General features: G+C 47.8%; 1 protein-coding gene and 1 long non-coding RNA gene across 4 annotated transcripts in view; one reads left to right on the top strand and one right to left on the bottom strand.

Moving 5' to 3' along the window:
• Window positions 1–990: 990 nt before the first annotated feature.
• On the bottom strand, window positions 991–4,918 carry LOC110355724 (uncharacterized). The gene is made up of 2 exons (XR_002408586.2): window positions 4,532–4,918; window positions 991–3,761 (listed from the first exon to the last, which is right to left on the bottom strand). It is a non-coding gene; the product is annotated as an uncharacterized LOC110355724 (long non-coding RNA).
• A 352-nt stretch (window positions 4,919–5,270) lies between these two features.
• PHF2 (PHD finger protein 2) overlaps window positions 5,271–16,697 on the top strand; it is an 85,530-nt gene continuing 74,103 nt past the window's right edge. For 2 of the 3 annotated variants that reach the window (XM_065074928.1, XM_065074929.1), the window contains exon 1: window positions 5,271–5,514. In XM_065074928.1, coding sequence (XP_064931000.1) covers window positions 5,417–5,514 — 98 coding nt within the window. In that variant the 5' untranslated portion in view covers window positions 5,271–5,416. The remainder of the gene's footprint in view (window positions 5,515–16,697) is intronic. The other variant, XM_065074930.1, reaches the window with a different exon arrangement.

Here is a 16,697-nt window from a genome sequence, read left to right as displayed (position 1 = left end):
TGGCAGAGCTCGACAAAGCCCAACAAAGCCCAGCAGAGCTTGACAGGGCCTGACAGTGGCAATAACTGGCACGGTGATGATCCCACAGGGATGACCCCAAAAATAACAGAAGTCTCATCAAACTGCTCAGTGTTCCCCACCCATAGGCCACCATGTGAATTGGGATCAGTCCCAGCCAAGCCATGGGACACCCTGGGGCTAGCGGGCAGCTCCCCACCATGAGAAGCCATAACACCTCCTGCCACGTGGCCTTTGAACTTCAGGACCACGTTTAATGGAAATACTTCTGCTGCTGAAACAAGCATTTGCTTCTGTCGCTGAGCTGGGTAAAATGTAGTTCACTGCTTCACACCCTGCTGTAAAATACGGGCAAAAACCACTTCAAAAATATTCCTGTAGCCAATTTTCTTTAAATCGTAGGAGGCTTATTTGCCAAGTCTTGGCAATATGGTGGCCAGCCCTGGTGTGTGGCAGTGCTGGTGGCAGAACAGGCTGGACCCGCTTAGCCCGGGCTCCCCTAGAAAGCACCCGACCCATGGCCTGGGGACGCTGGGACACTGTCTGGGGACACTGGGACACTGCCTGGTCCTCCACACAGCTCTGCAACAAATAGCGAATTAGACATTTTCACCACCGGGAAGTGCTTTTTCTACTGCCGTCTCACAGAGGAGCACAGACAGATTGTTCTTGGTCCTCTGTTCCCCAAATAAATATAGAAACAATGACAAAGACACAGCATAAATAAACTATGAGTCCGCTAGGCCTGCTTGCCTCTAACTGTTCTCCTCTCCAACAGCCACCGAGTAGAACTGGAGTTGTTGATGTTGGTTTGTACGGCGGCTGTGTCCCGAGGGCAGCTCCTGTCTTTTCCTGCACCTCTGCTCCACATGTGTCCCTGAGGCCACAGCATGGAGGTACAGGGCTCTATGGTGAGTTTTCTGAGTTATTACCATTGTTTTGCCTTAAAAGAAAACCAGAACAACCTGAAAATTTAAAATCTTGTAAGCAAAACTGATAATTTTTTATTGAGACTTGATAGGATGGTCAAAGCTCAGGTTTTGTCTGTGTATCCTGTGCAGATTTTGGTGACTCACAATAAATGCAAAATTTTAATGTCAGTATGACACTGATACACAATGAATTAACTTCTTCATGTTGATGTGGTGCATGGCATTAGACTGCGTGCCAAAATATAAGGCTGGGCAGAAGTGTTTAAGTGAGAAGGTATATATATGGACTGATAAACGCAAAATGCATAAGAGTTGTGACTATAAAATTAGTTCTTTAACTAATTCTTTAAACTAATTTGCTACATGAAAGGCCCTTTTAAACCAGTCACCTTTTGTGACTTTAACCTTTTTAAATTAAAAATGGTGTTTACATCCTTCAATGCGCTGCTTCAAACGGCACATCTCACTATTCCTCTGGGTTTGGGTTTATTTGGGCATTTTGTTACAGCGTTTGAACTACCACTTTTGTGCATTTACTGTGGAGTTCCCTTAGGATAGCCATGGGCTGACGGGTGCTGGTTTGTCTGTGTGTTTTGTTTGTGCCAACAAAAACAGGCCCCAAATGGGACAGGTACTGCAATAGGGAAATGTGGCGTTGCAGGGGAAACTGGAAGGGACGTGCGCTGTCGTCTGCTGCCTCCTCTCTTGCTGCAGCTCAGCCATCCCTGTTGTTTCAAGGTTGGTTTTGTAGATAACTTCTTTGCAAACACTTACTTAGAGAGTAGATATGGTCAAGGGGAAAAAAGATAACTTGGTTTGCTTCTGTACACTGGCATGGAAATAACTACAGGGACAATGTGCCTAAAGCGACAGGGCATCATCAAATAGGACTTTGTACACACCACTGCAGAGGAAATATACAGGACAAACACTACAAAATGGCAAGAAAAGCGGGGAAGCTCAAAAACTGCCAGTAATCCTTCCCCCTGTGCTGGTGATGGAGCCTGAGCCTGTTCTGAGCCCCACAGCAGAGGTGGGACCAGGGGAGCTTGGTGGCGTGAGCCGGCCCTGCCCAAAGGGAAGGCGCAGACTCTCCAGGCGCCCACTCCAGGATGTCACTGTTGGACAGATGTCTCCTCCTGGGGCATTTAAATACTCCTGAAAAATCCCACTCTCTCCCATGAGCTTGCAGCCAGCAGCAAATCTCTTCATGCTATATAGTCCCTGGATTCCAAGTGTCCAACTGCTTTACTGCCCACAAGGCCTGAAACCACCATGCGGATGTTTTCTGGGCATCTGTTTGCGCCTATGCTGCTGTGGTTTTTTTTTCCACTTGCTTTAAAAGTACATATTAAAAACTTGCTTCAAAATTTCAGTAAAGTTGACTTGATGATGAAATTATGTCCTATTGAGGCATCTCAGCATCGCTCCACCACTCACTCATCCCTGCCCAAGAGCAGCCAAGCACCCTCCTTGTGTTGCTTCCAGATCAAAACACCCATGGAAAAGTCAAGACAATGAGACAACCTCACCAATTAGTTTATTTATCTAGTAATCCCTGGCAAAATGATGAGTAAGATGTCCGAGTTGCCAGAACAGAGCCACCGAGTCTCCCATAATTTGTTCCCGTGCAATATCGGCAATGTCGGCTCTAGCAGCCTCCAGCACAACTTGAGATAATCCAACGGACTTTGCAGAGGAAAGGACTAAAAACCCCGATGCTGGGAACACAGCTCTGCTGCTGGATGTCACCGTCACTCCGGGAGCAGCGCAGGGCAGCTGACGAGCTTTCAGCTGCTCCAGCACCACTCGAGAGGAGTGTCTGGCTGCACCCCTGCGCATCCCAGCTGTGGCCACCAAAATCTCCACGGTATTCCAAGGGTTCAGCTCACCGCTGGCTGCAGGGGAGACGCTGACATGAGAATTTCAAGCAGTACTTTGGGAAGGGGCTCTTTTCATGGAGATGCTTATGGGACTTGAGGAAAGGCAACGAGGATGTAATTTTTCACAGATCTTACAGGGTTTGGTGTGAGCAAAGCCCATAAAACAACTGGGAGAGGGAGATGAGCGCAGAATGTGGTGTGGATGAGATGCTGCGTTTGCAAGTGCTTCCACGCTCTTTAACTTTAGAATACGGGTTTTATGAAAGGAAAGCAGCACTCCAGGTTGCGGTTGCACCCCTTTCGGGTGTGCAGAGGCACGAAGCCCAATTTCTGTGTGACTATCCTGTACCAAAGGGCACCAAAATTGCTGAAAGCTCCATTTACACCCTGTGCTGAGAGGTGCTGGTAGATGCACTTGGCATTGGCGAACAGCAAACAGGCTCTGTAAAGGTGCGTGCAGCTCTCGCGATGGTTCCCAAGCCTTTCCTCCTCATCCTGCTTTACTCCCTAGACTTGCTCTTCTACTTTCTGAGCAATTAAAAACATGATAGATCTATTTAAACTTAAAAGAGGCCGGATTTTTCGAGGGCAGATACTTATGCCACTCAGTGCAATGAACAGGCCCCTTTGTGTGTCTTGAGACATTCAAAACATGTCATTGAAAACACCTGAGTCAGGATTTAAAATGCAGGTCTGTAATCTTCCCCAAGCATTACCACACCTTGAGCTATGTCAGAAATCTCAGCCCGCTCTCATAAACTTCCACGGAGGAGCAGAACGTGCCACTTCTGACACGGCTTCAAAGCACGAACACCAGCTGCAAGTCATTTCTGTGGCATGTAACTCCAGTGGGCAAGGCAAACAATTTTGGCAGTTCCTCTTCAGGTGTCCAAAACAGCTTCTGCCTGTACCAACAACGGCCTTCTCTCTGCAGAAAAACAGAATTCAAGTTATTTTGGCTCTTTGAATTTCCCTTGTCCTCCACAGGTGATTTCTGAGGATTTTTGCAGATTGATGGAAAAAAAGGCAGAGAAATGTCCGTTTTCTCTTTTGGCTTTAAGATAAATAGAAGAGAGTCGTGTGTGTCCCCACCACCACTTTTCTCAAGTGAGATGGATACAGGATGCTGAATCCATCCTGACTGGAATTAAGATCACATCTCAGTTGGATACTTTGTGAGTACTTCACAGGCAGCTCTTGTGCTTCTCAGGGAAGTGTGTCAGTGGCTGTTGAACTCTTGGGACACAGAATCACCCCCTCAAATGCCCCACAGTACAGTCATTTTAACCACCTTCAGAGTCTTGGCGTTGAGGGGGAGAGAGGTTCTGCATCCACAACCTCGGTTCAAACTCACGGGTTCCTCTTGTGCCTGCGCCGCTGCCGTTGACCCATGTCTGTCTGAGAGGACGCCGGTGTCGGGGGGTATGTGCAGCCTGGGGGTACACGGACGGTATGTGGCCAAGCACAGCCCCAGCACAGCCCCAGCTCCCTCTTGCCTTGATTTGGTGCTTCACAGGCACAAGGTATTTGTTTTCATCTCTTTGGTGTAGCAGCCCCACTTGCAACAGTGAAAGGGCTGCCCCGGGCAGAAGTGGGTAACATTAAAAGCAGTAATAGAAATCTACCGACTAAAAAGGTCGTAATTTTTTTTCCTTTTTTAATATAAATCATCACCTGTGCGTGTTTATAAGCCCTTACCTGCCATTGCCGCCCGGACACCAGACCATCGGGGCGTTATTTCTGCTGTAGGGCAGCACCGGACTCCCAGCTACTTTGGACCGTGTCCGCTCTGTGCTGCCTTCTCCTTCAGACAGAGCTTTTGTGCTTCGCTCCCGCAGACCCACACTGAGCATCACCCCGCGCTGGATTTGCGGGGGGGGGCTGCGAGCCCCGCTCTCCCACCTAGACCCCCTGCGGAGGGTGGCAGAGCAGCGCCCGGACCGCTTGCTTTAAAAAACTCCCCCCCGGCAGGCAAATGGTAAAAAATAGTAAAAAAAGCCCGCATCCACTCCGCGGAAAAATCCCCCCGCGGCCGCCGCCGGCAGCGCTCACCCGGCCGCTCCGCCGCCCGCCCGGCCCCAGCCCCGGCAGAGGAAATATTGCAATGTTGCAAGCTGACGTAAGGACATTACAAGGAAAGGGCTACATTTCGGAGTGTTTATGAAAAGCCTCGGTACTGTACTGTCACCAGGGGGCACGCAATAGAATGCATTTCGCCAAACATTTTGAATAATAATCATTTAACAACAACAACAACAAAAAGCCCCAGTCCGGTCGGCGCTCGCAGAGCCGGAGGAACCATGCAGCCAAACTTTGGGAAGCCCTTTATTATTTTTCTGACATTGCTCGCCCGCCCTTGAGGAGCCGTAATTGCATTATCTGATTTCCCCCCCCCCTTTTTTTTTTTTCTTTCCCCCGTTACCCCCCACCCCCCTTTCTTTTCTCCCTTCTCCCCCACCCCGTCTCCTCGACATCGCCACTTCGCCGCGTTTCGGCAGGAGCCGCCGCCGGAGCGACCCCGCGGCAGGAGCCGCCGCCAGCCCCGCTGCTCCGGGCGCCCAGCCGTGCTGTGAGGGAGCTAACATGGCGACGGTGCCCGTCTATTGCATCTGTAGGCTGCCCTACGACGTAACCCGCTTCATGATCGAGTGCGATGCCTGCAAGGACTGGTTTCACGGCAGGTAACACAAAGAGCTCGGGCCTTTCCCCCCCTTTCGCCGCGGTCCCGCCGCCTTTCGCCGCCGTTTCTCCGGGGGCAGCGCGGGCAGCGGCGCTGCCGGAGCCGCCGCCGTGTGCAGTTTTCCAACAGGCCTTTTTGGAGAAGAGGAGGAGGAGGAGCCACTCTGCCCCCGTCTCTTCGCTCGCTCTCTCCCCGTTGTATTTTTGTGTGTGTGTGTTTTGTTTTGTAAATTTTGCTGGATTCCCCGCACAAAGCTCCCCCCCCCCCCCCCATCCCCGGGGCTCCGGTGTCACCGGGGTGGGGGGGGCCATTGTGCTTTCCTCGGGAGGGGATGGTTCCCGCCGCCCGGCGGAGCGATGGCAGCGCGGGCGCCCACGGCCGGGCTGTTGTGTGTCCCGCGCCGCCCGCCCCTCGCCTCCGCGCCGCTTCCCGCACGGAGACGCGGCCCGCGGCGGCGGCGGGCCCGGCCGCGGCACGCCCGGGGGCCGGGGCGGGCAGGGAGGGCGCGGGGCCGCGGCGCCGGAAGACGGGGCTCTGTCAGCGGGCTCCGACGCCTGGCGCGGCGGGCCGGGCCGGCCTCCTGGCCGGGGGGATTCCGGGCACCCCCCTCCCCAGTGCTCCGCGGCTCCCCGGGGCGGCGGGAGCGGGGAGGAGCGGGGGGGGGCAGCCGGGGTGTTTCCCGGCTGACAGGGCTGCCATCGCCGCGCCAGCCTTGCGGCTTAACCCTTGGCGGGGCGGGCCGAGGGCTGCGGGGAGAGCGGCGGGGCCCAGCTCCGCGCCCGCCCTGGCGGAGGGGGCGGCGGGCGAGGGGAAGCCCCTCCGCGCCGGGAGCCGGGCGGGGCGGCGGAGCGCCTGCCCTGAGGCGGGAGGGCCGGGCGGGGAAGCCCCCGCTCGCCCAGAGCCCGCCCCTGAGCCCGGACAGGCCCCGCGGGACCTCCGCCGCGCCTCACGGTGGGCGCCGGGCGCCGCCCGGGCAGGGAGCGGCTGCCCCCGACCGCCACCGACGCCCCCGGGCCGGCCCTGTTGCCGCCGCCGAAGCTCTCGGGCCGGGGCCTGTCGTAGTGGCGGCCGCCGGGCGGGGGGAAGCGGCGGCGGGGGAGGGGAAGCCCGAGCAGGGCGGCCCGGGCCAGAGAACTCCTCTTTTCGGCTCGTTTCTCCCCAAATCCTCCTGCCGGAGCGCCGGGGCGGCAGACAATGGGCGGGCGGCCGCGCTGGAGTTAAGGCGGTCGGGCGCAACTTTGGGAGCGTGTGTTACAATATGAGAAAGGGGGCAGCTGGCGGCTGAAAGCCCGGAACGATTCGCAGAACTAGCGGGAGGTCGGTTCGGCACCGTCCCGCGGGCCCGGGCTCCAGCGGCGGGGGCGCGGGGAAGGTGCCGCGTCCCGAGCGGGCGCTGCCGGGGCCGCGGGGGCCGGGCCGAGGGCCGAGAGCCGAGAGCGAAGCTCAGACTCGGCTGCCCCGGCCGGGACCCTCGGGCGGGCGGTTCCGGAGGGTCACCGGGAGCGGGAAGCGCAGGGCAGCGGTGCGGGCAGCTGTCCTTGCAGCGGGTGTTACTGGGGAGGGTGACGGAGCTTGCTGGCTTTGCAGCAATTGTCCGTGCGTGCTGAAAGTGTAAAAAGTGAAATTAAAATCCGGTAAATCACCTGGATGAGTGCTTTTTGTGACAGGTAGTCCATAAGGTTGAACTGTATCAGTGTCATTTTCACTGGCTCCAATAATTGCCTCAAAATAGCTGAGTTGAAGGCAAGAGGTGGTGCTGTTGGGGTTACAGATGTCCGGGAGGTCCTGGGTCAACAGCAGATCTTCCCCAAAACTACCTGTGTGCCCAAAAAAGCTGTTAAAGAAACTTCACAGTGGCATTAGGGATGTTGTTCCACCATTGATTTAAAAAGCTGTGTGTCAACATGAAGGAAAACACCTTTGGTGCCAGTGTTGGTGGTGGGGTGCTTTGCACGTGTGGTTCCGGACATGAGGCTTAAAGGACGCGCACTGGCCTGTGCTGATTAAGACTTAGGCACAGATGACAAAGTGAGGGTGATTTAGACGCTGGAGAGAATCTTCAATTTAATGACATTAAAAAATTAAGTTTGTAATGCCAAGTGGAGATAAGAGTGGATTGGTGAAAAGATAAACAGCAAAAGGAGTTAAGCTGCCTGCATACGGTGGTGAATTTTGATTAAAATAGATGAAAAGAGATTAGTTGTAACTGATCAAGAAAACCATCGTTTTGTGGGCAGCTCAGGGGCAATATCTCATGCATGCACAAAGGTATTTAATTTTGTGGTAAAAAGAGGTAGAATTGAATTGTAGCTGTGTCACAGGGGTTTTTGCTTAGCTCACAGTAGCATCCGGAGATGGATTTTAAAGTAAAGAAGACTGAGAAGGAGGAGACTCCTCACCATATCAAAACCTAAGATAATTCTACTGGAGAGGTTCATTGAGTGATTTACTAGAAAACAGCTTATACGTGTCCCTGTTTTCTTTTTGTGGCATTACATGAACAAATAAATATTCAACAAGGAAAACTAAAAATCAGGATTTAGTTATATGAAATTGTCCTGTCTTTCCCCTAAGCACCCAAAGCACTCATAGTGTTGATGTTTATATAGAAACTGTGCTGCAATCAAAAATAAGCGAGTGTGCAAAACTACATACTGTTAGGAGGTTTGCCCAGTTTTTTAATTGTTTAATCGTCCTTATGTCTCTTTTAACATGATATACAGAAAACTAATTAAAAAGTAATTTCTGGTTTGGTTTTGTAGAAGCAGATCAGGTGTTTTCATGCCTTCTTTCTGATGGTAGTTTCCAAATATTTGAAGAAGTGTTTTTCATGGTTTTATTCACATAACAGTCAGAGTTTTGCTCGCATCTGAGGTTGGGTAAAATCTCTGTGTCAAATTCAGCGGTTCCGATGGTAAATCTATATTATAAAAATATCAAATGTATGTTACAGTTACTTAATGCGGTTTAGAGGTTGGAAGCGGGGAGGTGGGGCCATCACCCAGGTCGGACACTTGCTTTCCAGACCACCGCCAGGTACTTGGCAGTTTGCTGAGGCGCCAACAACTGCAGTTTGGAAATCACTACTCTGTGTTGCAGCCCCGTACAAGTGCCAGAGGGATGGGTTTGGGCTTTTAGATATCACCGATGGTTTTTATCATCTTTTTCAGGGAGGATTTCTCTTGTGTTGGATCTTTCTGTAGAAACCAGGACTTACTACTGAGAAACGTCCGGGTGGTCCATCCTGGCTGGGTCGGAGCTCCTGCGTGGCGGGGAAGGTGGCACTTCGCTGCGCTTGCCTGGGCACCCGTTATCACTCTAGTCTGGTCTGCATGTGGTGAAGTTGCTGCATTAGACCATATGATGGAATTGATATGTGTCCCCAACAGGTTTCTTCTGAGAGGCAAAGATCTGGCATCCGCGTTGATTTTGTAGGTCAGTAGCCTTTGGTAGTCTTGCCCATGTGGTGCTGTGGGAAGAGTAAAGAACCTGTCATGGTTTGCTCTGTTCCTTTCATTCTGACAGCTTTCCGAGCCCCTTTGTTATGACTCCATGTAGTACTCATCGTCAGAGACCCTTGGACACTGTTTATGAAGTGTGTTGAGCTATGGAGCCACAGCGAGTGCTGTTTGTGACTTCTTGATAGGTTGTTTCAGTCATTTCCATGCTTTCCATGCCTGAGCAGCTCGAGACAAGCAGCTTCAAGCTCTGTCTGGAGACCGTGGGGATGATGTTATCAGCAAAAGGAAAATAGCACTAAAGCAGACGGTGGGGTTGTTTGACTCCTGTACATTCTTTGCCATCGCATCTGGATGTTTGCTCTAATGAAGTCCCACACTCAGCTGCTTCTAATCCTTTGCTTTTCTCTAAAAACTCTGGCTTCTCCTCCGCTCGGGGTGATGCTGCGGGTGGTTTGGAGCTGCCCGTGTCAGGGACACCCGTCTAAGAGAGGCAAGGGCAGGTTTGCTGGCAGGTTGTGGATGTAACTACCCAGGAGTGGAAGAAGATGTATTTAACAACAGTTCTCTCATAGCTCATCTATGATAGGAGCATTACAGAACCTAATATTCAAGGCAAGGCAAGTCCTTTGGTACAAATGTATTCAAGTAGAAATCTGCACTGGGTTATTTGTTACAGATGTAGGTGAAGGGAGGTGAATTATTTATTTTCTCTGCAGTGGATATTTTGTTACCTGTTCTCAAAACACGCACCTGGTGTTGTAGGGCGGGATCATACAATCACTTGCTAAATAAAGTAACAAGTATTTTTATATTTATTTTTCTACCCCATGTATATTTAAACTTTGAAACGTATTGCCCCAGGCGTAGCTGAAGTAAATAACTCGGTAAAATTACAAAAGGTTTAGTTATATGAAAGTAGTTACCATAGCAGCATAAAATTGTGATGGGTGTTAATCAAGGTGCCTCGATGCGCAGAATGAACTCTGGACATGTTAAGAAAAGCGCTTGTCTAAAAACCCCATTGCGTGGGGAGATTTTTTTCTCCTACCAGTGTGTTCAGCATTGTCCTTTTAAAAAATAGGTCTAGCAGTGTGTGGTTCCTCTCTTCTACATGGGCTTGTCACTAGCTGTGGCCAAGTTTGGAAATTTGGGTAAAAATTTAAGATGAGGGTAATCCTAAAAACACGGTGCTGCTTGCCTCGGTGTTATCACAGCGGGGGAGTTACTGAGGTTAATTGTACCGTGCACAGAATGATGTCCTCTAGCGTGCCAAGTTCAGATAGGAGCGAGGTATGTATGTTTTTCCAACAACTGAATATTTAAGATTATTTATTTCAAGTTTTCCTGAAGAATTGGTCTGCATCACAATCTCAGTTATGCTGGGAGACTGACCAGAGCAGCTGTTGTGAATAAGCCGCACTGATACCTGTACCTGAATGCTTTCCCTTGTGCTCTATTCCAGCAAAAAACAAGGAAACCAGGTTGATTTTATAGAGCCTACAAAGCACGCTGATTATTCTGGATAAAGTGTCTGCACGGACACTTTAGTGGGTATTGTTTGCTTTAGAAGGAAAACAACGCAAACAAACTAAAACACCTACTTAAAAAAGAAAGAGTTGCCAGTATGGAAGAAGAAGAAGACTGGAACTTAAGATAAAACTGTTAAAATCCTTGTCTTTGGGTTGAAATTGCTGTCATTTAAACCTTCCTTTCAGTAACATGGCATTTTTATTCTGTAAGTTGAAAGCTTAAGAAGCTTTTTTCATTTTGAATCCATTTTATATATATATATATATAGATATATATATATAATGTATGTATTTATTTATTCTTTTTTAAAAATTCTTTCTAAATGTCCAGGGCTGCATAGAGGCAGAGGGACATGGCACACTTGTCCCGGGTTTGTTGCATTATACTATGGTGTGGTCCCACAATGATTAGGACCATCCTCAGAGCATCAGGAGTCTGATGGTCAAGCACATCAGTTTTGCATGTTGCCCGTCAGCATTGTGTTCAGAGTCCTTTGGCATGGCTAAAAAAGCTTCTTGTCTTCCCATTTCACATCCCTTTGTGCCCTGAGAAAAGAGCCTGAGATTCAGAATGGAAAATATGTCAGAGTTTTAGAATGCCATTAGAACTCTGAGTTGACCTCAGAGAGTCTCTTGGGCCGTCGCAGTATCAATTGCAGCTGCAAGAACGCTTTGCAAGTATTTGTTAAAAGCATAGCCTCCATTTGCCTAGCAGATTTCCAAATACAAAGTTTCATCCGCAGTTTTATCTTGCAGGGAAAATGTGCTAGAGAGTTGAAAACTTGTGTTTTGTGTAAATTGAAAGAACTGAGTTCTTACTCAAAGAAAGAAGTCTGCATGGAAATTGAGGTTCACCCATAACTTTTCCACAGTGCTGTTTTAACGCCGACCTCCCAGGAAGAGCATTTGGCACAACACTCGACTGCTATTCAGTAGGATGGGTTCGTTTTTAGATATACTGGCAAAAAGTGCATCAACTTCCCCAGTTCTGAGTCGTCTGTCTTCTTCTGGACCGCTGCTGGGTAGAAAACAGGTTTGCTGTGGATGCCGTGGAACATCTCACTCTGCAAAGCTGGCTTGGAAGTAGAGCAGACATTTCTCTTTGGATGAGTTCTTTGCTGCAGGACTGAGCATCACTATGAGACACCTCTAGGTGTGCAGTCCCTGGGTGTCCTGTATTTAAACTTGCTCATTAGAGAACCCTAAAGTTTCAGTTTGAAAAAGTGTTTAATTGAGACATCAAGTCTAGTTGGGCAAAGAACAGATTGCCCCAGTTCATGCAAATAGGGATTTAGGTATCGTGGGTGCTCAGCTGGACTGAACATCGAGGTTTTGATGCGTCAGCTCCGAAATCATGGAATTATTCTCCAAATTAAAGTATGCTTTAGGAAATGCAAGTTGAAGGAACACGCAGCGTGGGCAGTAACGTGGGAGGAGCTGGCCTGCAGGTACCCGCTGTGGTGCGCTGGTCCTTGGCGTAGTATGGATCACGGAAGGGTGTTGTACATAGAGATTTGTTGAATTTCAGATGGTTTTACCTCTGAAATTATTCAGAATTTACCTCTGAAAAGAATAACATATTATGGATATTAAGCACATTTCCTGTTTAATTAGAAAAGAAGCATTTGAAAAAGAGTTTTAATTACCGAGTGCTCCTCAGCAGCCCGGACCTTTAGCTTGGCTCTTTGGTGAGCAGTCCTGCAAACTCCAAATTCCTGTTAAATCCAGTAGGAGCGGGACTGCACCCTTACCAAGTGCTGGCTTTTCATCAGAAAACTTAAAGTAATGTCATTTTTCAGGCAACAAAAAATCAGTTCTGTGACTGAGGTGGGGCTTGGTTAGCCACAGCTTTTTTCTTATTGCTGAATAGCTCTATAATGAAGGAAATGGGTAAAAATGTCCTGAAAAAGCCATCAGCGCAGTGTAGCTACGTATAGGGAGAAACTGGTGAAGAGAAGAAGTGTTATAGGATCAATGTAAGGCTTTCTAAACCCCATATCTTTAATATTACCTTAATATATTATCTTTCTGATCAATATACTTTTTATAGTAGTAGTGTAGTATATCTACCCTGACAGCTACTAGTGTTACACTTGTATTACACTATTATTCTGATGAACAAATCTCCATCCGTTACTTTGTAGTAACGACTTATTTTCCTCTTTGTTAGAAGTTTGTATATCTGAAATACTTCACAGCTTCTCAAAACATTTTCTTAAATGTGTTTACGATGTTAAAAGTATCATATAAAGGTGCACTGCAGTGGTGATAGAGGCTTTTTCATAGTAACCATTTTATGTGTCTTATCTGTGGCTGGGAACACCATAATGTAAGTGGATATTAGAAACTCTTACAATTGCTGAGTGATATGAATAGTAATTCCTTTCTAGATTTTTATTTGAAAACAACAAGCCTGTGCACAATCTATTTTAGGGCATTATGTGCAGTCTATTTAGGATGTTACCAGTTTGTTACATGGAATATGTTGGCAATAACAAGACTTGAGCAGGTGTGAGGACACCGGTTTTCACTGTGCTGTTTGCACAGCTCAAGTTCCAGAGCTCCCTGGGATGGGCCTCTAATGGGATACTCGGCAATTTTTAGTATTTTATCCATTTGTTTTAGCAAGTGCTTGAAAGAAGCAGAAAGTTAAGTATATTTTGACAGGAAAAAAATAAAGTTGTAAAAAATATTTTTCAGCTTCCTATTTGCAATTGTTAATCTGATAGATCCAGAACTACGTGGGTGCAGTTGGAGTTATGGTTGTCTTTCTGTTTTTATTGAATTGCTTATGGATTTCATTGCATTTTCGTCTTTTAGCAAAAGAAATACAATACATTTCCTCTCAGGGAGAACATTTTTCCTTGAAGTTTTCGTCTCACAGACTGAAAGGATGTAACAAGTGGAAAAAAATAGTGAGATGTTTCTGCTAGGGGTCACTAGATGGGATTTTTTTGTTGTTCTTAAATGCCCTTTTTCACTATTAACATCTCAATGGAAGGTGATGGAAGGTGAAAATTGTCAGAAACACTGCTCCTGTGTCACACGTGGCATTCATTGGTCTGGAAAAGCTGCATTTGATATGGCCGAATTATAATGATGAGGAAAAAAAACGTAGTTAATAGATACCCGTTATTTAAAAATATAATCTCCCTGTGCTCCTTGGGCACAGTGACATTGTGATCACACCATGTGCGGACAGCAGAGGCATCTCGGTTGACCAGATGACGTATTGTCCGTGGGATTTGCGCAGGGAGTACGGCTGGTTGTAGTACGTGCTGGTGATTGTTGGTGCATCTAAAAATGCGCTCGTTCAACGTGAGCCATGTGGTTGGGGTTCACCCCTTTCCCCGCATGGGGACATTATGTTTCATTATGTTTCTGGGTGAACACACAATAGCACGGGAGCACATGAAACACTCAGTGATGGGTGTTCGGGAATACAATCCCCATAGCCAGGATATGAGCAATATTGAATCCCGTGTGTTGAACATCTCACCAATGTCTCTGGGTCGGGGCAGGAAAGGGAAGTGAAAGGACTTGGACTTGTGATGTTCTGTGTGTGAACAAGGAGAGTGTCTCCTGGATCACCATCTCCATTTGTGATTTTCTTTCTCTCCGTTCAAGATAATTAGTACCCTTACATTTGCAGCAGTTGCTAAGGGATATAAAATTAGAGTATATCTAGTGTACTTTAATTTTTTTAGCTAAAACGTGGTTTATTGGCTGGAATTAATTGGGAGCAGGATGACTTGAACATTATCGGCACTGGGGAGGTCAAACCTCCAATCCTGGGCTCAGCTTTGGGCCCCTCACGCCAAGAAAGGCCTTGAGGTGCTGGAGTGAGTTGGGAGAAGGGAACGGAGCTGGTGAGGGGCTGGAGCACAAGTGTGATGGAGCGGCTGAGGGACCTGGGGGGTTCAGCTGGAGAACAGGAGCTGAGGGGAGACCTTCTGATCTCTGAACTGCCTGAAAGGAGCTTGGAGCCAGGGGGGTCGGGCTCTGCTCCCCAGGAACAAGCGCCAGGAGCAGAGGAAACGGCCTCAAGTTGCGCTGGGGAGGTTGAGGTTGGATGTGGGGAACAATTTCTTCCCCAAAGGGCTGTGGGGCATTGGAACAGGCTGCCCAGGGCAGTGCTGGAGTCACCAGCCCTGGAGGGTTGGACAGACGGACATGAGGTTCTCAGGGACATGGGGCAGTGCCAGAGTGAGGTTATGGTTGGACTCAATGATCTTGAGAGTCTTTTCCAACCAAAATGATTCTATGATTCTATTCTATCTAGTTCCTTACAGACTATGAACTCTTATCCAAGAAATCCTGCTTGTGAAATCAAAGCATGCTCTTGTTGAGAGGGATCCTGCTGGATACCTGAATGAATACTAATTGAGCAAAGAATGGTAAGCATGTGGGACTATTAAGTATTTTTTCCATGGTCACTTCAGAAATCAAAGTCTCAGAAGTACCATCAGAAGCAGCAAGACCCCCAGGATGACCCAGTAGCCCAAGGCTGCTTTTCCACCGGGTGTAATCTACCTAGAAAAGAAGTCGGTCGGCAAACTCAGCAGTTAGCTCGCTCATCCCTGCCCATTGCGTATGAAACACTAACGCTTGTACTCTATGTTTAGTTGCTTTCTAGGGATTAATCATTCTAAAAACTTGACTAATTCCTGCTCTGGAAACAAGGCCTCTCAGTTAAGCTTTGCTAATGAAAGCGATCAAGATGGTAGAGAGCGTTAGAGAAGATCTGAGGAAAGATGAGGGTGTCATTTCCTTCCAGCTGCACATGGGACTTCTGTTCTAAAATGGGTGGGATTACTCTTGCTTAGATGGTTAAGGGGCCTGGAAACAATTGGGCTTGTTCTGGGAAGATCTTATGAACTTACAGATTTTAGTGCCAAAATGGTGCTTGACAGTATCCCGAACTCGTACATAGTTCATTGACTTTGTTTGCATCAGAACAAACACATCAGCCAAATGAAAGCGCATTTACTCTTGAGGAAAAGTCAACAAATCCACTAGTGAGTTGTATCAATGGTTTATTGTTTCTTTACTGGGAAAAAAATATATGTGTATTTCCAATCCAAGTTTGCTTATTTTCACTTTTCAGGTGTTGTATCTTATTGTTTTGTTTTGTAAGTTGGAGAGCCCTCTATCTCAGATTTTTCCATCAACCTTTAGATTTCCTTTTGCTAAGAGAGTCGTCATCTTAAATTGTGAGATGATATAATTGTTCATCTGAGTTCTGCTGAGAAAGTAGTTCAATATTTCTTCTACAGTCCAAGAAATATGCTTAATTTTCTAGTTCCATTCAGAGACCTTTAAATTTGTGACTGTATATCAGTGAATATTTTTCCACATATCTTCCACTCAACAATAATATTTCCATTTTGCTTTGTCCATATTTTCGGTAACTTATCAGGCATAACCAGCACATGTTTGTTATCTGCATTAAACTTATAAAGAAGCCAGCTAAGGGCTTACTAGTTATTTTTTAAGCAACTCGGTTCTGAAATTGGTTTTCTACCTTTTGGATTAGCTCATAACAGCAGAAAACTGTGCTCTGAGTTCATAGAAAGGAAATTCCTCTCCACTATGGTGACCTCGCACTGGTGAGTCCAAGTGTGAGTATTTCAGGTGGAAAATATGCGGTGTTGGGGAAAATTGTTTACAGTTACGGCTACAAGAATTCACATTCTCTAGTCTGGTCTGGTGAAGAGAGGGTAAAAGGTTCTGATTCAGCTTCAAAATACAGCAAAGTGTTACAGTGCTATGGGGGGATCGTCCTTCCTGAGCCCACCAAAAGGCTCTGGAACGGAGGTGAAAGGTGTCTGTGCATTTTTAAGAGTCCGGAGTTCTCCTGTGCGACTCCCTGGTTTCCCAAAGAACTCAGAGAAAGAGACTTTGTATTCATTCGGAAGAGAGTGTCTGTCCTGACCTCCCCTGCCTTCTGCGCTGGCTTTGTCTTCCAGTTTACGCTTTATAAACAGTATCTGAAATAGTAACATTTTCTCATCCCCAGCTGCTCCTCACCCTGCGGTATTATTCACAGTCCCCTGCAGTTTCACTCCCACGTCCTCAAGCAATCCTGGGTTACTAATGACACCGCTGCATTCATCGAAATGTGCCCGTTCCTTCTGCAGCACCTGTAGCAGATCTTGCGGACGAAGGAATGAAAGCTGAGCAGCACTCGGACG

This window comes from Columba livia, chromosome 10, assembly GCF_036013475.1.
Source record: "Columba livia isolate bColLiv1 breed racing homer chromosome 10, bColLiv1.pat.W.v2, whole genome shotgun sequence".
In the NCBI taxonomy this organism is placed as follows: domain Eukaryota; kingdom Metazoa; phylum Chordata; class Aves; order Columbiformes; family Columbidae; genus Columba; species Columba livia.
The sequence above is the reverse complement of the archived record's forward strand: the minus strand, read 5'-3'. Positions and strand labels throughout refer to the sequence as shown.